The sequence below is a fragment of the Balaenoptera ricei genome, chromosome 1 (assembly GCF_028023285.1).
Source record: "Balaenoptera ricei isolate mBalRic1 chromosome 1, mBalRic1.hap2, whole genome shotgun sequence".
Taxonomy (NCBI): Eukaryota; Metazoa; Chordata; class Mammalia; order Artiodactyla; family Balaenopteridae; genus Balaenoptera; species Balaenoptera ricei.
In genome coordinates, this window is record NC_082639.1 from 44267500 (window position 1) to 44295267 (window position 27768).

The 27768-nt window shown below is 37.4% G+C and overlaps 1 protein-coding gene and 1 pseudogene across 2 annotated transcripts in view; one reads left to right on the plus strand and one right to left on the minus strand.

The window, feature by feature from the left end:
• Window positions 1-27030, plus strand: part of ZYG11B (zyg-11 family member B, cell cycle regulator) — a 76665-nt gene extending 49635 nt beyond the window's left edge. For both annotated transcript variants that reach the window (XM_059922551.1, XM_059922561.1), the window contains 4 exons: window positions 8222-8419; window positions 8545-8597; window positions 9699-9796; window positions 22117-27030. In XM_059922551.1, the coding sequence (XP_059778534.1) occupies window positions 8222-8419; window positions 8545-8597; window positions 9699-9796; window positions 22117-22307 (540 nt within the window). In that variant the 3' untranslated portion in view covers window positions 22308-27030. The remainder of the gene's footprint in view (window positions 1-8221; window positions 8420-8544; window positions 8598-9698; window positions 9797-22116) is intronic.
• LOC132347095 (mitochondrial pyruvate carrier 2-like) lies at window positions 2551-2944 on the minus strand (annotated as a pseudogene).
• Window positions 27031-27768: the final 738 nt, after the last annotated feature.

Below are 27768 nucleotides of genomic sequence, written 5' to 3' on the forward strand. Positions count from 1 at the left end.
CAGGATATGGTCTATCCTGGTAAGTCTTCCCTGTGCACTTGATAAGAATGTATATTCTGCTATTGTTAGAGTGTTCTATAAATGTCAGTTGGGTCTCTAGTAGGTTGATATTATTCAAGTCTACCACAGGCTTACTGATTTTCTGCCTACTTGTTCTAGCAATTATCATCTTCTATCAGTTTCTGCTTCCTGTATTTTGAAGTTCTGTTATTAGGTTCATAAACAGAATTGCTATGCCCTCTTAATTTTTTTTTCTTTTTTAATGATCGATTTTCTTTTTTTTTTTAATTAACTAATTAATTTACTTATTTATTTATGGGTGTGTTGGGTCTTCGTTTCTGTGTGAGGACTTTCTCTAGTTGTGGCAAGCGGGGGCCATTCTTCATCGCGGTGCGCGGGCCTCTCACTGTCGCGGCCTCTCTTGTTGCGGAGCACAGGCTCCAGACGCATAGGCTCAGTAGTTGTGGCTCACAGGCCTAGTCGCTCCACGGCATGTGGGGTCTTCCCAGACCAGGACTCGAGCCCGTGTCCCCTGCATTGGCAGGTAGATTCTCAACCACTGCGCCACCAGGGAAGCCCTATGCCCTCTTAATTAATTGACCCGTTTATCATTATGAAATGACCTGGTATATTCTTTACTTTGAAATCTCCTTTGTCTCCTTAATATAGCTATTCCAGCTTTCTTTTGAATAATGTTACCATGGTTTATCTTTTTCCGTCCTTTTACTTTTAACCTATATTTGTCTTTATATTTAAAGTGTGTTTCTTATAGACAGCATATACTTTGCACCCTGCTTTTTTATCCAATATGAGAATCTCTCCTTTTTATTTGGACTGTTTGGATTATTTACATTTAATGTAATTATTGGTGTGGTTAGATTTGAATTCATCAACTTGGTATTTGTTTTCTCTTTGTCCTATCTGTTCTTTGTTTTTTCCTCTTTTTCTGCCTTAAAAAAAAGGCTTAATTGAGTATTTTTTTATAATTCCGCTTGATCCCCTTTCTTGGTTTATTAGCTATTACTCTAATTTGTTGTGTTAATGATGGTTATGGGTTTATAGTGTACATCTTTAATCACAGTCTCCCTTTAAGAGATTTTATATAATTTCATATATAGTATAAGAACCTTATAATAGTAGATGTCCATTTCTGCTCTTCTTTCCTTTATGTCATCATTGTCATGCATTTTATTTTATATATGTAATAAACCACATAAACATTTTTTTTAATATCAGTTATCTTTAAGGAGATTTAAATAATTTTTAAAAATTTGTATGTTCACCCAAATAGTTACTGTTTCTGATGCTCTTCTTTCCTTTGTGTAGATCCACATTTCCAACTGCTCTCATTTTCCTTCTACCTAAAAAACATCCTTTAACGTATTTCGTAGTGTGGGTCTGCTGCTGATGAATTCTTCAGCTTTTGTATGTCTGCAAACATCTTTATTTATTTAACGTTCATTTTTGAAAGATTTTTTTGCCAGGTGTAGAATTCTAGGTTGACAGTACTTTAAAGATGTTTGTTACCTTTTTTCTGATTTGCATCTTTCCAGTGAGAAATCTGATGTCATTGTTATCTTTATTCCTCTATATGTATATGATTTTTTCCTCTAGCTACTTTTAAGATTTAGGATTAGCAACAACAGTTCTGAGTAATTTGATTATGATGTATTTTAGTGTAATTTACTTCATGCTTCCTGTGTTTGGGATTCATTGAACTTCTTGGTTTATAGTTTTAAAGTTTGAAAAGTTTTTGGCCATTATTTCTTCAAAAAAAAAGTTTTGCACCCCCTTCACCCCAACCCATTGGAGACCTTTGGAGTCTCCAATTTCTCATATATTAAGCTGCTTGAAATTCACAACTTATTGGTGCTTTTAAATTTTTCTTTGTTCTATTCTCTATGTACATTTCAGTTTGAATTGTTTCCATTGCTATGCCTTCTAATTCAGTAATTGTTTCTTCTGCAGTGTCTAATCTGCTGTTAATCCCAGCTAGTGTAGTTTTTATCTTTAGACATTGTCATTTTCTCCTCTAGAACTTCATTTTGGGTCTTTTTTATATCTTCCATATTTTTACTTAACTTTTGAACATGTGAAATATATTTGTAATAACTGTTCTACTGTCCTTCTCTGCTAATTTTAACATCCTTGTTAGTTCTGGGTAAATTTCAAATGATTGATTATTCCCCTCCTTTAGAGTTGCATTTTCCTGCCACTCTGCATGCCAGGTAGTTTTTGATTGGATGCCAAACATTGTGAATTTTACCTTGTTGGTTGCTGGATATTTTTATTTTCCTATTAAATATTCTTGAATTTTGTTCTGGGATTAATTGACTTACTTTTAAACAGTTTGATCCTATTTGATCTTGCTTTTTTTTTTATTATTAAAAGTTTGCTTTATTTTTCTGTTGAATCAAGTACTACCTCCCAATTACAGTTAGATTTTATGCATTACAAACGTTAACACAGTTACCATCACCTCATTGACAACTGAATAATAAATCAAACTAGGTCCCAGTGGTTATGTCCACATCTAGGTTGTTAGGGTGATCAGAACTCTTTGTTTGCTTTAGCTTTTAATCCTTGGTTATATCTCCAAATACGAAAGAGCTGAGAGGCTCCTGCTGTCCCAACAAAGAAACTCTGTCCCAGCAAACAGACTCCAGTTTTGGGGAATAATTACAAGTGAGTATCTTGACCAAATAAACCTTGTAGCCATCAAAACAGCAGATTGGGCTGTGCTGAGTTTTTCTGCAGGTCTGACCATGTCAGCCAATCCAGCACACACCAACCCCCATTTCATAATTGGAGCCCAGAAAAATACTGTTCTGGGACCTGCCGGTTGGTTGTACAACGGCCTCAATTTCTCATGCAGCAGGAGTTCCACTTTATCAAGTACCTGGTGGTAGGTGGCCCGCAGGCCCCGGGTGCCAGCGGCTGACATTTCTGCAGACAAGTGATCATGGGCAGCCGGGTAGGGCAGCGGCCGCGTGCTCATCCCTAGCTGGCAATGAAGGGCAGCTGGTCACTTTCCCCTGCCTCAATGCCTCGCGCCCTCCTCTTCCCCAGGGTGCCCTTCCTGCAGCTCAGCCTGCTCCCCTGTGAACCACCCGGTAGCCCGCACCCGGAGAAGTTTGTGAGGGTGGAGCTGATCTTGCTTTTATGATATATTAGGAGGATCCAGAGTAGTGCTGAGGCTAGGGCTGATTATTCTGTACTACTGAAACAAGACCTTCCTGAGTACTCTGCTCAATGCCCTGTGAATGAAGAGTTTTTCCAGAATGGATGGTGAGAACAAGCACTATTCCTGGCCCTTTGTGAGTGCTGGGAACTTTTCTCTAATCTTTTTGATGGCTCTTTTTCTTCCCTCAAATAGTTTTCTCACAGTCATGCTCTGATCAGTACTCTGCTGAATAGAGTGCTACTCCCTGCAGCTCTCCGGATTCTCTCCATGTACATTGTCTTCTCTCTGGTACTCTGTCCTATGAATTGCCTTCGTCTCCCTGGGCTCTCAGCTCCATCTCTTCAACTCCATGAGCCCACTGGGCTCTGCTTTTAGTTCTGTATCCCTGTGCCACAGCCTGGAAACTCTCTCAAGGCAGCATCTCACCTTGTTTGTTTTCCATCTCTAAAGGTCACTGTTCTTTATTACCTAATGTCTAGTATCTTGAAAACTGTTGTTTCATGTTGTGTTTTTTCAGTTGTTTTAGAATGGAGAGTAAATCTGACCCCTTTTCGTCCATCTTGGCCAGAAGCAAGAGTCCTCATCAATCTTTCATTAAAGATTTAAGAATGAGAAATTTGTCTTTTATACTTAGCCACGTATTTCTCATACTACTCTTTCTTTTTTTTTAACATTTCTTTTAGTGTAGGTAAGCTGGCAATGAATTTTCATTTAGGTTTTGTTTATGTGAAAAAGTCTTATTTTGATTTAATTTTCAAAAGATAACTTTTTGCTCACTATTGAAGTCCAAGTGGATATTTTTCTGTTGGGTTTTGAGGTTTATAATTTTCATAAATTTGAAAAAATTTTGGCCATTATTTCTTCAAATATATTTTTCTGTACCCTCTCTTATCTCCTCTCTTTCTGAGACTCCAATTACAAGTATGTTAGATTGCTTAAAGTTGTCTCAAAAGTCACAGAAGTACTCTGCTGGCTTTTTTGGCAGGTTTTTTTCCTTTTTTCTTTCTGTGTTTTGACTTTGCCGTTTTCTGTTACTGTTTTTTAGTTCACTGATTATTTTTTTCCTGTAGCATATCATCTGCTGTTAATCTCATTCAGTATATTTTTCATTTCAGGTACGTGTATATATTATTTCTAGAAGTTACATTTAGATCTTTTTTATATCTTCATTTTTTTTCTCCTCAGGCTTATATTTTTCTTTCATTCGTATCATATTTATAACATTTATAATAGCTGTGTTTTTTAATTAATTATTTTATTTTTTTGGCTGCGTTGGGTCTTCATTGCTGTGCATGGGCTTTCCCTAGTCGCGGTGAGCGGGGGCTACTCTTTGTTGCAGTGCTCGGGCTTCTCATTGCTGTGGCTTCTCTTGTTGCGGAGCATAGGCTCTAGGCACGTGGGCTTCAGTAGTTGTGGCATGCAGGCTCAGTAGTTGTGGCTTGCGGACTCTAGAGCACAGGCTCAGTAGTTGTGGCACACGGGTTTAGTTTCTCCGTGGCATGTGGGATCTTCCCAGACCAGGGCTCAAACCCATGTCCCCTGCATTGGAAGGCAGATTCTTAACCAGTGTGCCACCAGGGAAGTCCCTATAATAACTTTTAAATCCTTGTCTACTGATTCTACTATCCCTGTCATTTCTGGGTCTGTTTTTATTGATTGACTTTTCTCCTGTTTAAGGATCATGTTTTTCTGACTCTTTGTATGCCTGGTAATTTTTAATTGGCTGCAGTCATTGTGAAATTTAATTTACTTTGTTGATTAGTAGTTTTGTTGTTTTCCTTTAAAGAATCTTGGACTTTGTGCTGGCATTCAGTTAAGCTACTCACAGATCAAGTTGTTCCATTCAAAGCTTATTTACAGGCATACCTCATTTTATGCACTTCACAAATACTGTGTTTTTTTACAAATTGAAGGTTTGTGGCAACTCTGTTGAACAAGTCTGTTGGCACCATTTTTCCAACAGCATTAACTCACTTTGTGTTTCTGTGTCACATTTTGATAATTCTTGCAACATTTCAGAATTTTTCATTATGATTATATTTGTTATGGTGATCTCTGATCAGTGATGTTTGACGTTACTACTGTAACTTGCTGAAGGGCTCAGATAATGGTTAGAATTTTTTAGCAATAAATATTTTTTAATTAAGGTATTTACATTGTTTTTTTTAAGACATTATGCTTTTGCACACTTAATAGACTACAATATAGTGTAAACATAACTTTTTATGCACTGGAAACCAAGAAATTTGTGTGGCTCACTTGATTGCAATATTTGCTTTATTGTGGTTGTCTGAAATCAAAGCCACAATATCTCCAAGGTATGCCTATATTTGCTTTGTTAAAGTGGCTTCAGATCAGCCTTTACCCTACTACTTTATCCTAGTTACCCCACTACTATCAAATGTTTTGTTTATTATGAGATCTCTTCACTCTGGCTGGTGAGAATGTGAACTATTCCTAACCCTGCGTGACTTTGGGATTTGTTCACGTACTGCTTTCTGGTGGTTCTTTCCCTGGCCTCATGGAGTTTCACTCCGTATCAGTACTCAGCCAAAGATTTTAGGGGATCCCTCTGCAGATGTCTTTCTCTCTTTTTCTTTCTTTGGAACTTTTTCCTCTACATTGCTCTGTTCTACAAATTTTTGCTGCCTTGGCCACCCTGAAGACTGATCTCTGTCTCCTCAACTCAGCAAAACTGCCAACTCTTTAGGTTCCCCTTATATGTGTAGCAATCTAGAAACTGCCCCATTTGAATATCTTCTCTCAGGGATCACATTCCTGTATAGCTAGTTGTCTGCTGTCTGAAAACAGTTCTCTCATATATTTTGTCTGATTTTCCAGTAACTTGTTTATGGCAAGAAAGAATGGCCATAATTCTTTTGATGTTCTATTCCAAATCTTTCCTTATCTGTTGTTTTTTGTTTTAATGGTGCTGTCTTTTGCATTTTCGTGTGTGTGTGTTTAACTTTTTAAAATCAGATACTATCTTATATTACATGAGGTTCTTGGGAGAGTCTAATTTTCTACTGTATTTGATGATTTCACTCATTATGGATTGTTTTCATTGTGAATTGTAATTTATCACCATCTGTGGGGCTTTGAGTACAAGGTGTGTCCTTCTCAGAGGGTCTTTATATTTCTTTCTATCAAGCTTCCCCAAGCTTGAAGGAGACAGAGGACTATCTTTTTTTAATTTGTTTATTTTAAAAGGCATATATATCTTTCCTTTTCTTGTCACTATAAAATGATACATGCTGTGTTAAAAAACATAAATAGGGAAGAGTATAAAAAATGAATGTTAGGGCTTCACTGGTGGTGCAGTGGATAAGAATCTGCCTGCCAATGCAGGGGACACAGGTTCAATCCCTGGTCCGGGAAGATCCCACATGCCGCGGAGCAACTAAGCCCGTGCGCCACAACTACTGAGCCTGTGCTCTAGACCCCGCGAGCCACAACTACTGAAGCCCGCGTGCCACAACTACTGCAGCCCGTGTGCCTAGAGCCCATGCTCCGCAACAAGAGAAGCCACCACAATGAGAAGCCCAAGCACCACAACGAAGAGTAGCCCCTGCTCACCGCAACTAGAGAAAGCCTGCATGCAGCAACGAAGACCCAATGCAGCCAAAAATAAATAAATTAATTAATTTTAGAAAAATGAATGTGAAATGCCTTTTCTTGTTTGAATATGTGAGATTAGAGAGGGGCGTAGGAGTCATTGATTTATCACTAATGCTGATGGAAAGGTACAGGAGGATTATACACATTCATGTAGTGAGTAAAGTTACACTTGTCCCTTCCATCCTCACTCTTCCATGATTGGAAAAGAAAACTTGTTAGTCGTTACAGAGAATACATTTGGACACGATAACTTTCATTTTCATTTGTTACAGAATGACTTAAGCTAGGGAGTGAATAGTTTCTTACCAACGAAAAGGCCAGGGTTTTTGGTTCCTAAGAAATGGAATCAGTGTGTTAGGAAGAGAATTATGATTTCATAGTAGATCAAATGAAGTTTTAAGAATGAGGATTAGGGACTTCCCTGGTGGTCCAGTGGTTAAGAATCTGCCTTCCAATGCATGGGATACAGGTTTGATCCCTGGTCGGGGAACTAGGATCCCACATGCCATGGGACAACTAAGCCCATGCGCCACAACTACTGAGCTCGCGCGCCTCAATGAGAGAGCCCGCATGCGGCAAACTACAGAGCCCATGTACTCTGGAGCCTGCACCCCACAGCTACAGAGCCCACGTGCCGCAACTAGAGAGCCCGTGCACCGCAACTGCTGAGCCCACTCACCAGAACTAGAGAGAGATGCCTAGGCGCTGCAACAAAGAGCCCGTACGCCACAATGAAAGATCCCACGTGCCTCAACGAAGATCCTGCGTGCTGCAACTAAAACCTGACACAGCCAAAAATAAATTAATTAATTAATTAAATTTTTTTTAAAAAATGAGGATTAATCTTCAGAGTAGTGAGATAAGTTGAATCTTAGATTGTTTTGGAGAAGATCAAGCACAACTTAAATTGGCCAGAGCCCAGATTACTTCTTTTTTATGTACCTATGTCAATCCACTCTTTTACTGAGGTGTAATGCTTTGAAAGTTCTTGCCTTGTATTAGTTCCAATCTCTGGCCCTTACTTTTGCCCTTGCATGTCTATTAAAACCCAGTTCTCTTGCCCGTGCAGGCCAGTGATAGCCTGTTATGCTTTAGTTTGATTCCCTGTTTACATTTTGTCCCACCAAAAAAGTTACATATTTAAAGTTTGTTTGCCAGTTTTTACCCAGCACTTCTAGATATTTTATAGCAGGAAATTTTTAGGTTATCTAGTTTACTATTTTACCTGAAACAGAACTCGCTGCTGTTTCTTTATTATTTTATTGTTTGGGGAGGAGAGGAATAAAATCACCTGTAATCCCACTGTGCTAACATAGCAACAATATTCGCTTTTGTCCATACATATTTAAATCATTGCAGTGTCATTTAGCCATTTATTATACATATTATTTTAATTTTTATGTCTTCTTTTTTTTCCAGAACAATATAGCCGAAGTACAAGAATTGCATTCTGAATTAATGTGGAAGGATTTTATAGACCACATCAGTAGCCTTCTACATAGTGTTGAAGTGGAAGTCAGTTACTTTGCAGCTGGGATTATTGCCCACTTAATATCTAGAGGAGAACAAGCTTGGACATTGAGTCGTAGCCAGAGGAATTCTCTTCTGGACGATCTGGTAGGGTAATTTGGTGTATTTTGGAAGCATGCAAACAACATTCATAATGGTTAGACTGTCAAACCCTCATAATGCAATGCTAAATAAATATTGTAACCCTTTCTTGTGTGCTTTGTGTCTTTCAGCATTCAGCGATTTTGAAATGGCCAACTCCAGAGTGTGAGATGGTAGCATACAGGTAACTAGCAAGATAATTAATATTAAGCCAGTAATCTAGTCATTTTGCTTGTGTAGAGATCATTCCTATTAGATGTAGATTTTACCCTTTGGCATCTATCTTCGTACTGGCTTTAAAATAAAGTATTTTTAATTTATTTTGCTACCTATCATTCATCAGTCTTTCCTTCATTCTACATTTATTGAAAACAGGTGCCAAGGTCTTGTTCTATGCTCTTGAAATTCAAAGATGAGTAAGATATGGTGCCTCCATACAAGAACTTTACAGTCTTGTGATGGAAACCAGTTGTAAATCAGAAATAATTCACTCCTATGCTAGTTATGTACATAGAATGCTCTGAATGTGCACTGGAAAATGGTAAAAAGCTTCCAGAGGAAGTAGATTGTGAGCTGAGTTTTGAGAGATCATTAAGTAGATACAGAAGATTTTAGGAAGAGTATTAATGCAAGGAGGTCTAAAACGAGAACACATTTAGAGAACTAGAAGTAGCACCTGATTTGTTCAGGGAAACAGTTTATAATAATTTATTAAAGGGCGTACTGGATTCTAACTCTATTTATGACAGTTAGGTGACTTGATAGATAAGTTGCTAATATACCAGAAGTATTCCAGATTGCTGCATAAATATTATTATTGCAATTTATTTTGTTGTCTACTTTATAAATGCTGATGCTGCCAACACTTTTGATTCCAACTTATGTTCTATACATTTTGGGGCAGAAAACTTGTAGAAATAGAAAGACTAATTCTAGAGCTCCGTCATGGTGGTGTTCTGGTTAGTTATCAACTAACTTCTCCTTATCTAAGTTTCCAAACCAAAGTCTGCTATTCTTCAAATGTGTATCTTCAAGACCAACAGGTGCTTTTGAGAAAAAGTATGTTGTTCTGATCGCCTTCCATCTTCTGTACCAAGACTTTTGTCTGAATATACTCGTTTATCAAATGGCTAAGACAAAAGATGTTCTATAGAAGCTCATTTATATTATATAGTTTAAAAATAGCAGGATGAAATTTCTGGAGCAAAAAGCTCAGGAAGCATTGCTTTAGAAAATGACACTAAGTATAGGATGTAACTTATATTCTTTTCTTTTGAACTTTTAGGTCCTTTAATCCATTTTTCCCATTACTTGGCTGTTTCACAACACCAGGAGTCCAGCTATGGGCAGTTTGGGCCATGCAGCATGTCTGCAGCAAGAATCGTATGTACCGAAAAGAGAACTGTGTTTTTCTTTTTCAAGTGAAATTCTCCTTGCACAGGAAAGCCATTTCTAAATTGTGTTTGATTTTTAAGGACACAGACTTTTAAAAATACAGTGTAAGAGAATCTTAAGTTATGAACTAAGTTTATACTTTCAGAATGAGCTTGGCAATATTAGAAATCAATGACAGTGGTGAATGAGACTTACACTGTTCTAAGAAAGAACTTCAGAAATCTTCATAGGAGTTTCTTGAGTCTTAGGCTGTGCATGCCTAGGGTGAGACTTCCTGAGGCCTGAGAAAGAACAAATACCAAGGAGCTGCTAACTGAACAACACATGGAGCTTACACAGGTTAGAAAATATTCAAATTCCAAACAGTGGAAAGAACTTGATACCCAGGACATTCACTACAGATGCCAGAAAAGATTAAACTAGCCCTAAATTAAAGGTTTCTCTAAGGCAACCCTGTGAAGCTTAAAAGCAAGTCTTAAAATGATCAAGCTGCTCTGCAAGTAAACTGTCAGAGAAAAACTAAGCACTCTTTTAAAACAGACAACAAAATCTATACACTCAACAACATGTTTAGTTATATGGTAAGAGCTGCTAGATGAAAGATGAAGCAGAAAAATATGACCCATAACCAGGAGAAAAATTAGACAATTGAAACAGACCCAGAAATGGTAGTAATGATGGAATTAGCAGGAAAAAAATTTGAACTTTTTTTATAGATATGATCCAAGATTTTAAAGAAAACATGAAATTAAGAGGGGAAAAGTAATGTTTAAAAAAAATTAAAATTTGACATGAAAAATATTTGGGTGAGCTTAAGAGTAGATACAAATAAGAAGAGGTTGGTGAAATTGAATACACAGCAATAGAAAATATCCAAACTGAAAGAAAGCTGGTTTAAAAAAAATTAGAAAGCAAGAACACCAGAATTATCCTGATATCAATACCAGGCAAAGACATAAGAAAAGAAAATTACTGAACAATATCTCTCATGAGCATAGATGAGGAAATTCTTTTTTTAACAAATGGAACCCAACAGTATATAAAAAGGACCAAGGAGGTTATTCCAGGAATGCAAAGTTGGTTTAACATTTGAAAATCAATGTGTTTCATCCTATTACCAGACCAGGAAAGAAAAACAATCTGATCATCTCAGTAGATGCAGAAAGAGCATCTAAGGATATCCTACAGCTAACATCAAAATTAATAGTGAAAAATTAAATGTGACTGTTTCCCCTCTAAGATCAGGAACAAGGCAAGGATGTCCAACCTCACTGCTATTGAACATTGTAATGAAGATTCTGTCCAGTGTGATCAGGAAAGAAACAGAAGGCATCCAGATTGGAAAGAATGAAGTAAAACTGTTTTTATTCACAGGTGACGTGATATCTATGTAGAAAAATCCCGTGAAATCTACAAGAGGGCAACTAGACTTAATAAGTGAGTTTAGCAAGGTTCCAGGATACAAGATCAATATACACAAATCAGTTGCACTTCTTTATATTAGCCGCAACCAATGTAAATGAAAAAATGACATATACAGTTTTACCAAAAACTATGAAATACTTAAGGATATATCTGACAAAGATGTGCAAGACCTGTACACTGAGAAAAACAAAGCATTGCTGAGAGACATTAGAGAAGGGCTAACCAAATAGAAGGACAGCACTTATGAGTTAGAAGTTACTGTTGTTAAAATGGCAATTCTCTCCAAATGTATTGTAGATTTATATAGTCCCATTCAAAATCTTAGCAGTCTTAGCAGAAGAGAAATTCACAGGCTGATTCTAAAATTCATACAGAAATGCAAAGGACCTAGAATATTGAAACAACTTAGAAAAACGAAGAACAAAATTGGAGGAGTTATACTACCTGACTTAAAGACATACTATAGAGCTACAGTAATCAAGACAGGTGTTTTGTGGCTCCAAATGTGTGTTTTTTCCATACCTCATCAAGCAGTTCTCGAATTCTCAGCAGACACTGACTGGGTGTCCAACAAATTTAACTCAATTCTGACACTGTCTACCTGGAGATAGTGTCAGATCCCACAGGTTAAGGGCTCAATCCCACAATACTGCTGTCCCCACTTCAGATGCCAATCCCAAGTTTATGTTGGTACCTGTGCTTCTGACTGACTAGCTGTAGATCTGAGGTTCCCACGACCCCCCACCTCTGGTTCAATTAATTTGCTAGAGCAACTCACAGAACTCAGAAAAACATTTAATTATATTTACCAGTTTATTATAAAGGATGCAGATGAGCAGCCAGATTAAGAGATACATAGGGCAGGGTTCTGAAGGATTCTGAGCACAGGAGCTTCTGTCCCCATGGAACTAGGCTGTGCCACCATCCAGGCATGTGAGTGCATTCACCAACATGGTGAATGCTCCCTTGCCCTGGGAGACATTTTTATATGATTAATGACTGAATGGGACTCTAGTAATGTGCTAGTATCTGTTAACTGTTACAATCATTTTGTTTTAAGGGATCTGTCATCAAAGACCAGAAGATATAATAAGAACTATATTTGGTCTTTGTTCCTGGTTCCTAGCACAGAACTCCTCAAACCTTTATAATTTCCTGAGTGATAGGAGTGTCTTTTGTCATTCATAAGGATCCCCTTTTGACATACGGTAATGAGGTGACAGAGTGGGATGTCTCCCAGGGCAAGGTCACTGAGGTTTGCAGGCTTCTCGTAGATTTTGTAAGGCTCCAAAAGCAGAAGTGGTCTTAGGGTGAAGCCATATATTGCTCTTAAACTAAGAGATAATATCATCTCTTGCTCTGAGCCTTTTTTGATGTGTTAATGTCATATTGAATTTCTCTTATTACATAGCCTATTTATTCATTCCTGTACCCTCAGCTCCTATTCCTTCTTCTCTTCATGTACACTCAAACTTTTCCACCTTTAGAAGGGACATTAATTTTGGCCACTGTGTTGGTGTAGATTGCCAACAGCAATACTAGTCTAGCAAGTGTCTCCCCCTCAGTCCCCTGTCATTCAGATAGGGTAAGATTACATAGGTGCAGAACTAGTGGGCTGTTTTTACCACGAGGCAATATAGTTGCATTCAGTGTTATTCCCAATTTTGCCAGATGGAGTTAAGGCATAACCCAACCCATTAGGCCCTTGGGAATCCTGACAAAAAGATTTTACAACATAGTTACAGTGTCTTGCTTAAGAATCATCCCTGCTTCCAGCATTTGTAGTTGCAGCCCTGGTTCTGTGACCACTGCACCAGGTAGGGGAATTAAAAAACGTTGTGATATGGGGAAGAAGAAGAAGAAAGTATAATCATTATACCAGTATCCTACCTTAGCAAGAATCACATAATCATATCAACATCCTTTCCCACTCCCTCTTCCCCAGGTTCCCCAGAAAAACAGGAGAATATCTAGTGGGGACATTCTTTTTTAAAAAATTATCTATGTATCTATCTAGTTGTGCCGGGTCTTAATTGCAGCTCACCAGCTCCTTGGTTGCAGCATGTGGGCTCCTTAGTTGCAGCTCCAGGGCTTCTTAGTTGCGGCATGTGGGCTCCTTAGTTGTGGCATGCATGTAGGACCTAGTTCCCTGACCAGGGATCAAACCCGGGCCCCCTGCATTGGAAGTGCAGAGTCTTATCCACTGCTCCACCAGGGAAGTCCCTAGTGGGGACATTCTTTTAGCTCCACTCATATTGAGTGTGAGCATACATATACTCGTGAAGGTGTGAAAGCTAGCCCTTCAGGCCTATATCTCCCCCCTCCCTCCCACCTCCGATTTTAGATAACTAATGTTTTAATTGCCCATTCCAATTCTCTATCAAACTATTACTCTGAGGAGGATATCTCTCTGCCCATAGTTGGACACTGTAGGGATAGAAAACGTTTTCCTTGACTCTGGCACTTTGTGCCTCAAAATGCAAGAGGAATATGTCTAGATTCAGTCCATTTCTGCATTGCTGCAGTTCCTCCATATCCACTCATTTCGTGGACTCAGGTGGCCACCTCAAGCAAGCACATTGGGATATCTGCTTGTCAGTTCCAGTCAGCTTCTGAACATGGAAGAGAATTCTTCTGATGGGCACAGATATGTCCTGCCTTAATGACCAGGTTTCCATTGCCCTTGTATCCACCCACACAGCTAGACCATTGGCCACTGCCCATGAAAAAACCCAAACAGAGGCTTTTACCACTATTCAATTTTTCATCCTTGCTGGGAACACAGCATGCTGTTCAGTCCACAGGGCTGTTTTGGTTTTACCTTTTTCAATCAGAGTGGTGGCCTTCCAAACAGGATGTTGTCTGTTTACCTTGGAACTGCTATCCACAAACCAAGCAGCAGTTTGTTGGTTGTTGGAGAGCTGTTTATAGGGCACTGTCCAAGTGACTATAGAATCTGGCAGCTCCTTGTGCAGTTCCAAAGTCAGTCCTAGGGACTGACTAGGGAGAAAGAGGCTCCCTGCTCATGAGTATCTCCTCCTTGCATTCTCCAGGTAGCACGATCCTATATAAACCAATTCCGTTTTATTATGGAACTCCTCTGGGCACTGCCATCCCCATTAGAGTGTTTCTCTGACATCACTCAAAACGTCTTGGGTATTTCAGGTTTGAAGATCATTTTTTGTCCTTCAGTCATGAGGCTAGCTTCAATTAATGCCAAATAGCAAGGTAGTAAATGCCCCTCAAATGGAAATTCTCAAGTCCAAAGTCCCAGTAATCATCTCTGGTAGGCACTCACAGGCTTTTGCCATAAACCCCACTCAGTCCTTCACATAGGGCTATGGCACAGAGAATTTGTCCCTGCCAGCACTCCAGCTTCTATTCTACATTGCATTGGCTTGGGCAATCTTACTGGTTCCCATTTAGCATGTCCAATTAACATTGCTTGAAAGGTGGATTTACATGCTTTCTGTTTTATGATGTTAGGTAGTGGAAACATTTCCCAGTCAATAAAATGTTCATCCTCATAATACCATCAGGTAAAAGAAATGTAACCACTTCACATAAAGTCTCTTCAACCATACCAATTCCCCTACAGACTTTTACCTTAGTTCTGTTAACCCTTATATTCCTAACTGTAATCATCCACAGATTTTGATCTTACAGTACTAGATAGGAGAGTGTTCCCCAGCCAGACATAATACTCATTTCCATAAAATATTGAGGCAAAGGAGACACAACTTCTTTACATAAAGTCTGTTTAAACATTCCAACTTTCAGGACTTCCCTGGTGATCCAGTGGTTAAGTATCTGCCTACCAATGCAGGGGACGTGGGTTCAGTCCCTGGTCGGGTAACTAAGATCCCACATGCCTCGGGGCAACTAAGCCCGCAGGCTCTAGAGCCCATGGGCCGTAACTAAGACTCGATGCAGCCAAATAAATACATAAATAAATAAATAAATATTTTTTAAAAAACACTCCCAACTTTCATAATCCTATTAATCCTTACATTATTTTTTTTAACTCTCTAATTGTAGCCCACATCAGGACTTCACCAGGAACTTCTCCACTTCCTGACTAAGTTACTCACTCTTGTGCAAAAGGCTTTAAGTCCCCAGTAAGGAGTCAAGTCAAGGAATCCTGGCCTTTTGTCAATCTTTGCCTTGATTAGATAAAGCAATTGCTGGTCAGGTTTGAATTCATCTCTAAATTCCATTGGTTGGGACTTCCCTGGTGGTGCAGTGGTTGAGACTCCATGCCCCCAGTGCAGGGGGCCCAGGTTCGATCCCTGGTTGGGGAACTAGATCCCACATGCATGCTGCAACTGGGAGTTTGCATGCCGCAACTAAGGGGCCTGCCTACTGCAACTAAGACCCAGTGCAGCCAAATAAATAAATAAATATTTTTTTAAAAAAAACAAACATATAACAAAACTCTTAAAAACATAAATAAATACAAAAATAAATTCCATTGGTAACTTTTACCGTTAGTAACGGATTGCAGCACAGCTGCTACTCCACATCATGGAGTAGCCACCCAAGAACCAAAGGTTCCTTGTCCCTCACGTTTTTATCCTTTCTCTTCCCTAACCACATGTTTCCATAAGCCAGGACCAGGATAGCAAATCCCACTTCTGACACCAATTCTGATATGTGTTTTTTCCACGTCCCACCAAAAAGTTCTCCATTTCTCAGCCGACACTGACTGGGTGTCCTACAAATTTAGTTCAATTCTGACACTGTTTACCTGGAGATAGTGTCAGATTCCACAAGTTAAGGGCTCAGTCCCACAAAACTGCCCTCACTTCAGACACCAATTGGAAGTCCAGGCATAAACATAGACAAAGAATGTTCAAAGGACCAGAATAGAGAGTACAGAAACAGACCTATACACATATGGTTGGTTGGTTTTTGACGTAAGTTCAAAGCAATTCAATAGAGAAATAATAGTCTTTTCAACAGACAGTACTGCATCAAGTGTATCTCTATCTGCAAAAAAAAAAAAGAACTTTGATTCATACCTTGTATACAAAAATTAACTCTTGGGACTTCCCTGGTGGTCCATTGGCTAAGACTCCAAGCTCCCAATGCAGGGGGCCCAGGTTTGATCCCTGATTGGCGAAATAGATCCTGCATGCATGCTGCAACTAAGAGTCCACACGCCACAACTAAGAAGCCCACATGCCACAACAAAGATCCTGCATGCCGCACCTAAGACCTGGCACAGCCAAAATAAATAAATAATTAATTAAAAAATTTTAACTCTTAATTGATCATAAGTCTAAATACGAAACCAAAAACTATTAAAAGTTTCTAGAAGAAAATGTGACAAAATATTTGTAACCTTGTCTTAGGCAGATTTTTTTTTTTAAACATCTTTATTGGAGTATAATTGCTTTACAATGGTATGTTAGTTTCTGCTCTATAACAAAGTGAATCAGCTATACATATACGTATATTCCTATATCTCCTCCCTCTTGTGTCTCCCTCCTACCCTCCCTATCTCACCCCTCTAGATGGACACAACACAAAGCATGGAGCTGATCTCCCTGTGCTATGTGGCTGCTTCCCACTAGCTATCGTTTTTACATTTGGTAGTGTATATATGTCCGTGCCACTCTCTCACTTCGTCCCAGCTTACCCATCCTCCTCCCCATGTCCTCAAGTCCATTCTCTATGTCTGCATCTTTATCCTGTCCTGCCCCTAGGTTCTTCAGAACCACTTTTTTTTTTTTTTAATTCCATATATATGTCTTGGCATACGGTATTTGTTTTTCTTTCTGACTTACTTCACTCTGTATGACAGTCTCTAGGTCCATCCACCTCACTACAAATAACTCAGTTTCATTTCTTTTTATGGCTGAGTAATATTCCATTGTATATATGTGCCACATTTTCTTTATCCATTCATCTGTCGATGGACACTTAGGTTGCTTCCATGTCCTGGCTATTGTAAATAGAGCTGCAATGAACATTGTGGTACATGACTCTTTTTGAATTATGATTTTCTCAGGGTATATGCCCAGTAGTGGGATTGCTGTGTCCTATGGTAGTTCTATTTTTAGTTTTTTAAGGAACCTCCATACTGTTCTCCATAGTGGCTGTGTCAATTTACATTCCCACCAACAGTGCAAGAGGGTTCCCTTTACTCCACACCCTCTCCAGCATTTACTGTTTGTAGATTTTTTGATGATGGCCATTCTGACTGGTGTGAGGTGATACCTCATTGTAGTTTTGATTTGCATTTCTCTAATGATTAGTGATGTTGAGCATTCTTTCATTTGTTTGTTGGCAATCTGTATATCTTCTTTGGAGAAATGTCTATTTAGGTCTTCTGCCCATTTTTGGATTGGGTTGTTTGTTTTTTTGATACTGAGCTGCATGAGCTGCTTGTAAATTTTGGAGATTAACCCTTTGTCAGGTGCTTTGTTTGCAAATGTTTTCTCCCATTCTGACTGTTGTCTTTTCGTCTTGTGTATGGTTTCCTTTGCTGTGCAAAAGCTTTTAAGTTTCATTAGGTCCCATTTGTTTATTTTTGTTTTTACTTCCATTTCTCTAGGAGGTGGGTCAAAAAGGATCTTGCTGTGATTTATGTCATAGAGCGTTCTGCCTATGTTTTCCTCTAAGAGTTTGATAGTGTCTGGCCTTACGTTTATGTCTTTAATCCATTTTGAGTTTATTTTTGTATATGGTGTTAGGGAGTGTTCTAATTTCATTCTTTCACATGTAGCTGTCCAGTTTTCCCAGCACCACTTATTGAAGAGACTGTCTTCTTTCCAGTGTATATTCTTGCCTCCTTTATCAAAGATAAGGTGACCATAGGTGTGTGGGTTTATCTCTGGGCTTTCTATCCTGTTCTACTGATCTATATTTCTGTTTTTGTGCCAGTACCATACTGTCTTGACTACTGTGGCTTTGCAGTATAGTCTGAAGTTCAGGAGCCTGATTCCTCCAGCTCTGTTTTTCTTTCTCAAGATAGCTTTGGCTGTTCGGGGTCTTTTGTGTTTCTGTACAAATTGTGCAATTTTTTGTTCTAGTTCTGTGAAAAATGCCATTGGTAGTTTGATAGGGATTGCACTGAATCTGTAGAATGCTTTGGGTAGTATAGTCATTTTCACAATGTTGATTCTTCCAATCCAAGAACATGATATATCTCTCCATCTGTTTGTGTCATCTTAATTTCTTTCATCAGTGTCTTATAGTTTTCTGCATACAGGTGTTTAGTCTCCTTAGGTAGGTTTATTCCTAGGTATTTTATTCTTTTTGTTGCAGTGGTAAATGGGAGTGTTTCCTTAATTTCTCTTTCAGATTTTTCATCATTAGTGTATAGGAATGCAAGAGATTTCTGTGCATTAATCTTGTATCCTGCTGCTTTACCAAATTCATTGATTAGCTCTAGTAGTTTTCTGGTAGCATGTTTAGGATTCTTTATGTATAGTATCATGTCATGTGCAAACAGTGACAGTTTTACTTCTTCTTTTCTGATTTGGATTCCTGTTATTTCTTTTTCTTCTCTGATTGCTGTGGCTAAAACTTCCAAAACTATGTTGAATAATAGTGGTGAGAGTGGGCAACCTTGTCTTGTTCCTGATCTTAGTGGAAATGGTTTCAGTTTTTCACCACTGAGAATGATGTTGGCTGTGGGTTTGTCATATATGGCCTTTATTATGTTGAGGTAAATTCCCTCTATGCCTACTTTCTGGAGGGTTTTTATCATAAATGGGTGTTGAATTTTGTCGAAAGCTTTTTCTGCATCTGTTGAGATCAAATTCTTAAATATGCACAAAAGTATGATCTACAAAAGAAAAAACTAGGGACTTCCCTGGAAGTCCAGTGGTTAAGACTCCACACTTCCACTGCAGGGGGTCGAGTTCGATCCCTGGTTGGGGAACTAAAATCCCGCAAGCCACACAGAGCAGCCAAAAAAAAAAAAGAAAAAGAAAAAAAAGAAAAAGAAAAACCTGCTAAATTGGATGCGAACAAATCAAACTTAAGGACTTCAGCTTTTTGAAAGACATTGTCAAGAAAATGAAAAGTCAGTGCACATACTGGGTCAAAATTTTCAAATCACATGTCTGATAAAGCGTTTGTGTTCAAAATATACCATGTACTCTCAAAACTTAATGATAAGAAAACAATACAAGAAAATGGACAAAAGAGATGAACAGACTTTTCACCAAAGATTTACAGATGGCAAATAAGCACATGAAAAGATGCTCAACATCATTAGGATAGATGTATAGATCAATGCAATAGAATTAAGAGTCCAAAAATAACCATGCATCTATGGTTAATTGATTTTTGACAAGGGTGCCAAGACAATTCAGTGGGGAAAGAACAGGTTTTTAAACAGATGGTGCTGGGAAAACTGAGTAGGCACATGTAAAAGAAAGAACTTTGACCCTTACCTCATACCATATACAAAAATTAACTCAAAAATGGATTACAGGCCTAAGTATAAGAACTACATTTACATATACATAAGTATATAAAACTTTTAAAAGAAAACATAGGTATAAATCTTTATGATGTTGGATTAAGCAATGATTTCTTATATAGGACACCAAAAGCATGTGACAAAAGAAAACTAGTCTAATTGGATTTAATAAAAAATTTTAAAACTTTTGTGCTTTAAAGGACACCATCAAGAAAGTGAAAAGACGACTCCCAGAATGGTTGAAAATATTTGCAAATTATATACCTGATGAGAGATTTGTTTTCAGAATATATAAACACAATAGTAAAAAGGAAAATAACCCAGTTTAAAAATTGGCAAAGGATCCAAATAGACATTTCTTCAAAGAAAATATACAAACGGCCAATAAGCACATTAAAAGAAGTTCAGGACTTCCCTGGTGGTCCAGTGGTTAAGACTCCACGCTTCCCCTGCAGGGGGCAGGGGTTTGATCCCTGGTCGGGGAACTTAAGATCCCGCATGCCACAGGACGTGGCCAAAAAAATAAATAAATTAAATTAAAAAAATAAAGATACTGTCATGATGGCAAAAAAAAAGTTCAGCATCATTAGTCATTAGAAAAATATAAATTAAAGCCACAATGAGGTGTAAGCCACTTTACACCTGCTAGGAAGGCTGCCTATAATCAAAAAGATGGATAATGACAAGTGTTGATGAGGACATGAAGCAACTTTCTCTTTCATTGCTGATGGGAATGAAAAATTATACAACCATTTCAGAAAACAATTTGGTGATTTCTTATAAAGTTAAACATACATTTATGGATGGATCTAGAGACTGTCATACAGAGCGAAGTAAGTCAGAAAGAGAAAAACAAATATCGTATATTAATGCATGTATGTGGAACCTAGAAAAATGGTACAGATGAACCGGTTCGCAGGGCAGAAATTGAGACACAGATGTAGAGGACAAATATATGGACACCAAGGGGGGAAAGTGGTGGTGGTGGGGATAGGCATGTAATGAATTGGGAGATTGGGATTGACATGTATACACTGATTTGTATAAAATGGACAACTAATAAGAACCTGCTGTATAAAAAAAATAAAATAAAATTCGAAAATAAAATAAATAAATAAAAATAAATAAACATACATTTAGCATTTGCCCATCATTTTAGGTATTTTCTCAAGATCCAGGAAATGAAAAGTTCCCCAAAAACTTGTGAAAGAATGATTATAGCATTTTTAGTCATTGTAATGAAATGCTCAGGGAGAGAGAACATCCAACAAATGTCCATCAGTACAATAACATTAAAACATGTGACGTACTTAATGCAGTGGAATACTTCTCAGATTAAAACAACAAAAAAAGATTACATACAGGTAACAACTTGGAAACATCTCGAAAACATCATGCTGAGCAAAAGTAGACAGACACAAAAGGTTACATACTGTCCATTTATATGAAGTTCTAGGCAAAAGTCTATATCACAGAAATTAGAACAGTGGTTACCTGGGATGAGGGGTTCAGGGGAGACTGACTTCAAAGGTGCACAAGGAAACTTTTTAGTTGTTGAAAATATTCCATATCCTGATTGTGTTGGTGGTTACACAAGTGTGTACGTTTGGCAAAACTCATAAAACTATAGATTAAATTAGGTGTGTTTTACTTTGTGTAAATTAGACTTTAATAAATATGACTTAAACTAAAAAAATAAACTTTAAAAGGCATGTGTAAAAAAAGGCAAAAGGAAAAAATATTTAAAAATAATGAATACTGCATGTACAATATGACTGCTATTAAATTTTTATTTATTTATTTATTTTTGGCTGCGTTGGGTCTTCGTTGCTGCATGCAGGCTTTCTCTAGTTGCAGCGAGTGGGGGCTACTCTTCGTTGCGGTGCGTGGGCTTCTTGTTGCAGTGGCTTCTCTTGTTGTGGAGCACGGGCTCTAGGCGTGTGGGCTCAGTAGTGTGGCTCACGGGCTCTAGAGCGCAGGCTCGGTAGTTGTGGCGCACGGGCTTAGTTGCTTCACGGCATGTGGGATCTTCCTGGACCAGGGCTTGAACCCGTGTCCCCTGCATTGGCCGGCGGATTCTTAACCACTGCGCCACCAGGGAAGCCCTAAATTTTTTTTTAACATAGGAAGTACATAAAAGTGTAACAGTACCCATCTTACTCATGATTTGGGGTCAAAGAAGATTGTCTATGTCTTATGGTTATGATTTTTTTTATATATTATATATATAATATATATATATATAAAATGGTATGTGTATTATCTGTGATCTATGTGTGGGCCTTGTAGTGTAGGCATAACATCATTACAGAGATATTTTTCAGGCTCTAACTTATGTTAGTGAGCAATAACAAAACAGCTTAAACTTAAGCAAAACATAAAAATTATTCCACAAAAAAACAAATTAAGTTTTTTAAGGAAAGCTCTTTCTCCTGTTTTCTTTCAGCCTCAAGGTATTGCAGCATGCTGATTGAGGAAGGAGGATTGCAGCATTTATACAACATCAAAAAACATGAACAGACTGATCCTCATGTCCAACAGATTGCTGTGGCCATTCTGGACAGCTTAGAGAAACACATTGTACGCCATGGAAGACCACCTCCCTGTAAAAAGCAGCCCCAGGCCAGACTAAATTGATAGCTATAGGTAATTGGATAATTGAATCACAGAAATTCTTTTTGTGATAGGTTCACTTGGAATATCTTACCCTCTCTGATGTTTTGGGGGTTTCTACAACAAGAGTCATAAAGTGAGTATGGGATTGATAATGTACAGTACTGCCCATGTGAACAGTCTCTGATTTGTTTTGTGATTTTTAACTTATTAGATGAGAAGAGTCTCTTCCTTCATTGCCTTTTAGGAAAATTTCCACATCCTTCAGTGTTTGAACTTAACTGTGCTTAAAATTCTACAGTTTTATGGGGAAGTTTGCACGGACCCTTAGGCCAGACTTTTCTGATCTTACAGTCCCTTCAGTCAATTTGCAGCTTCAGATAAGCTGTTAACCTGATTTCTGGCACTGCTTCGATTGTAAATTTTATATTGCTTCTGTATAAAATGCCTTTATTCTCTGTCTGTGTATCTTTTATAAGATGTCCTTCTTAGTGTGAAAGAATGGAAATCTGAGTCCTCTCCTTGTGAAAGCTACTCACTGGCTGGTGCCCGGATGGCTGGCAGAAAATATATTAAAAAGAAAAACTACTAAGGGAAAATAGAGTTTAGGAACTGGGAAAAGGTCTGCTCTTGTGGTATATAGTTTTTAAACTGGGACTGGCTAATCTTCTGGAGCCCACCTCTCCTGAGGCATTGCGCAGTAGCTTGTTCTTCATATTTATTCCTGGAGGCATGGGCTGCTGCTTCCTACACAGACTGCTGGTTACTCTCTAGAAATATTTCCCCAAGCACCACAGTATAAAATATTACAGCATTCTGCGTTAGAGTTTAACTGTCTGAATTTCTTTATGTCATATTGTTGTGAAAATGTGAATTTTACAAAAATCGTCTCTTGCTCAAACAGACCATCCTTTTTTCCCTCTATTTCAAAGTCATTCTGTTCAGTGGAATAGAGACTACCCATGGTATTACCTGCTCACTTAAAATACAATTAACAACAGAAGTTAATTTTCTTTTGTTTCAGACTACATGTATCTTAATATTTTCATGTTGGGGAAGGATATCCACATCTCACTGCCAAAAGTAAACAAGAAGAATTAGACTATTGTTAAATGTAATGATTCTAGTTGCAGTGCATAAAAGGAAATATTTTGAGATGGGTTATTTTTTAGACAGTTTCCTTTCCTTTAAGAGAGTTGTTACAGTAGAGTAAAGAATCAGTTATCAATAATGGCAGTTGGGAGGCAGCAAGTCACCAAGAGAGTTATTTTCCATTTAAAAAAAAAAAGGCGAAAGATTTATACGATCTGAAGAGAAACCAGAGTATCCATCTTAAATTTTAGTTTGTGAATAAAGTTAACCTGCAGTCTTAGATGACTGCGTTTTTTTCATAGATGGCCAAAATGTTTTCAATAGAGATTTTAAATAATACGTTTAAAATCATGATGATTATTCAGAAGCACTTTTATTTAGAAAGGAGCTGGCTTATTAGTATGCTGATAACATTTTTGACATACACATTTCATACCACTATCGCAGTAGTCATACTTGAATTATTTGGTACTCCTTCACAGGAGTGAAAGCTTAAACTAAATGAAAATAGATGTTTAGAATCATTAAAAACCATATTAATTCTGACTTAACCGGTTTAAGGAATTTTTATAGGTGTGAGATAAATTTTCACAGATTAATTCTATTTCAGAGGAAATGGAAAATTCTTTTAAAAATTTCCCCCTTTTTCTGGGTTTTAAATATCTAAGGCAAAATGTAGAAAATAGGATGGCCTACAAATGCTTGGAGTCGCTAGCTATGTAGACCATTTCTAGGTCTTCTAGCTTGTGTAGTTAAGGAAAAGCCTATTTGAGAAGTTTGGCTTCAAGTTTCTGTGGTATCCTATTCAAGACAAAAGTACATGTTCCTTCTAGGCTAATCCTAGGTTTTTGTCTTTATAAATTGTTTTCAAAAATGGCTAAAAATGTATGGAAAACAATAAATCCCTTCATTACTCAGAATAACTTGTTGATAGATGAAGACTCAAACATATTTAAATTTAAATTGAAATTTACTACTTTGAGCACTGGTAATGGCCAGATACTTTTGAGTCTTAAAAGCAAAATAATTAGGCACATCCCAAATATATAAAAATTTTAGTGCCTCTGTGGTTGGGATGGCTCTTAAAATTGTATATCTAATTACGGCACAGAATTGTCTATAAGGTCTTCAATCTGGCTACAGTACAGTATATATGTGTATGTATATATACATATATACATATGTTTGTGTGTATATATATATATATATACACACTATATATATATATATATATATATATATATATATATATATATATATATATAAATTGAAATTATGAGGTGTAACTGGCCTGTCTCTACAGAAAGACTCTATTAGGCCTCCCGTTTGCATTTGTACACTAGAATGTAACAGAACTTGGTGCCTTCAAGGGTTACCTCTTCAGTGGCTTAGAGGTGCTGTTTCAAGCACAATTTAGACTAGGGTTGAACCACTCATTGCTCAAATCATTGGTGTGCTCAGATATTGCAAATTATCACTACATCAGTCCACAAGCAACAGCAAGGTTTAGACCTACTAAAGGAAAAAGGAAATGGAATTAGACTTTTTAAACTATAATGATGCATGTAGGTATTATTGAGTAAAACAAGAACAGTCTGAAATTAAAGCAAAAATAATTAAGGTATCTCATTCTTGCCATCAAGTTTTGCTGTTCTCTTTATACTCTAAAAAATCATTTTTTCCTTTTGCAGTTGAAAAGAAACATAAATCAAGTAGTAATAAGGGGTTAATTTACTCTCTGGCCAAGGACTCAGTTGTTACTGATCTTAGTTGAGAATTTAAAAAATCATATCAGACTCACAGATCCAGGAATTGACCTTAAATATTTCTGCTCCTCACCCTTGGACAGAAATGCCGTTTAGTGGCACTAGTCAATTTAAGTGAATTACCCAAGGTGGAGATGAATCCCACAAAGCAACTATGGGAATTTAATTTCATGATATCTTTTGTTTGCAAGCCTCCAAAGAATCAAGGATTAATGTTTTAAAATATCAGTGCTGTATATCCAGCCTAGGAAGTTGATCTTGCTAGTGGGACCTTTTGAGTTGGCCCTTTTTCTCCCCAGTCACTTTCATTTGGCTATATTTTAAATTATGCCATGGTCAAGATAGTATTGGGCCATCATCTAGACCTTTGGAGCACATTTTGATGAAAACATATTTTATTATAGTTCATTATGTGCTAAATTAGGGTAGAATTGATTAATGAACCGTGGTTTGTGCTTAGTGCTTTAAAATGCCTGACACCCACCCTGTCCCCCCATAGAACAAGGTGCAGCAGTACCCAAGATTGAAAAGAGGTCATGAGTAGCCAGGAAAATAAACTTACAGTGTTGTATATGTTGAAACCCACCCCTCTCCTGCCCTCTAATGGTATGTTTACATTATTTGGTTATTGTGCAACTTTTATCTTGAGATAAACAGTATTATTAAACTGAAGGTGTAAGTTAAAGGCAGTATCATACTGTTGGCTGACGTGGGCAGTTTTATCTGTATGTTACTTATTTGGGGGCTTTATATGGCTAGGGCTTCAGAGTAGTGTTCCGAGATGGCTTACAGAGAGGTTTGCGAACTTATGGTTTCCCTCTCAAATCCATTGTAGCAGTTTCAAATGACTGTGTGGATATTGGATATTTAAATTTTACCATTTGCTTTGTATTGACACATTTTTCATTTTTTGTATTAATTCACGAACTGTTTATTTAAGTAATAATGCAAATCCAGACTTCATCCAGTGATGAAAACAGCGGTATGATAGGAAATTTTGCTGAGTGTGCTTTAAATGAGTAATTGCTTTATCTTTTTTTAGTATTTCATAGATTTTGTGTGACATGTACACTCCTAATTATGCATTCTTCGGTTTCCAAATCTTAACCTAACACATTCTTATGTTAACTGATTGATAGCCTAAGAGAGAACTTTCTCTGCCTGTTTCTCCCCTCCCCCAATTTTTTTTTGGTAAATTATGGGAAAATCAATGCTATTTCTCATTTCTCTGGATGAAGCAAAGCTCCTTTGGACAGCACAACCTACCTTCATAGCTAGACAGAATGGCTATCGAGAATATTTAGAAAATCCAAATTTATCAAATTATGAGAAATCATAAATGTAGTTCATTAATAATATGTGCTTAATTTTGAACTTATTTTGGAAAATTGTTCAAATTGGGTTCTTTTAAGCTTACTTTAATCAGCTTAGAAGCAAGAAGCTACTTTGCTAATGAAAGCTGAGACATACTTTCATAAAAGCAGGAAATTCTTGAGAGCATTTAAAAATGGGAGGATGTTATGTCAAGATTTATACTCAGATAATCTGTAAGAATAAAATTTTTAAATCCCTGACTTTTGTACAATTCCCACTGTCAAATTCTCACTGACTTGTGAGTATGGAAAAAGCTATCTTTTGCTTGAATTCTGATGGAAGAGTTTAACTCGTTTCAAAGGTTATGAAAAATTCATTGGAAAGTGTAATGTGTATACATTTCAAAGGCTGTCGATTGTCTGGACTGAAGGCACTGTTCTTACTGTGGCCAGATGAATGGGAATGTCCTGTACATGAATCATGTTGTGTTTTAAATCAGGACATCACTTAGGTATTAATGTTGTGTATACAGATTTTTGTTTTGGGGATTTTTTTTTTTTTTTTGCCTAAATAAATGTTACAAATTTTATGTAAAGTGTGTCTTGTCTACATTTATTCTGGGCATTTGATTTAAAATTTGAAACTAATGCTGCAAGATTCAGATTCCTTGGTCATCCATTTGTAACAGTTGCTTTCTGGAAAAGGCCAGTGGTTTCACTGCAGAAATTTCTAATTTTTTTGCAGGACCTGGAACTCCATTCATTCATTTCATTAAATACCTATGCTAGGTACTATTTATGTGTTGGAACTTGCATAATTTATAAATCCTTCAGAGAACTTAAGAGTTTTGTGGAGAAGAGGAAGTGTCAAATAAACAGATAAATATTACATAACATTGTATTACAGACCAGTCCACGGTACTTGTTATAAAGCCACAGAGACTATACCTAATCCAGACTGGGCACCCATCAGACAGCCCAAGAACACTTCCTAGAGAGCTTATCTAGGTTGACAGTCATTCACACAACTATTGAGATAATTAACTGATATAATATATATTGTATAAGTGCATTTAGTGAGGGAGATTACCAAAAAGCAAAGTATAAGAACCCCATGACCAGGAAGAATTCTTAGTGACTTTAGTTTCAGAAACGTCATTTTATAGTTGAAGAAACTAAGTCTTAGGTAAAATGACCTTGCCCAAATCACACAGCAAGTCAGTAACAGACTCTGCATTACAATTCTTATTTCCAAATTTACAATCCAATGGGTCCCCTCTCCGCCTATTATTGCATAATCGCATGAGATTGCTT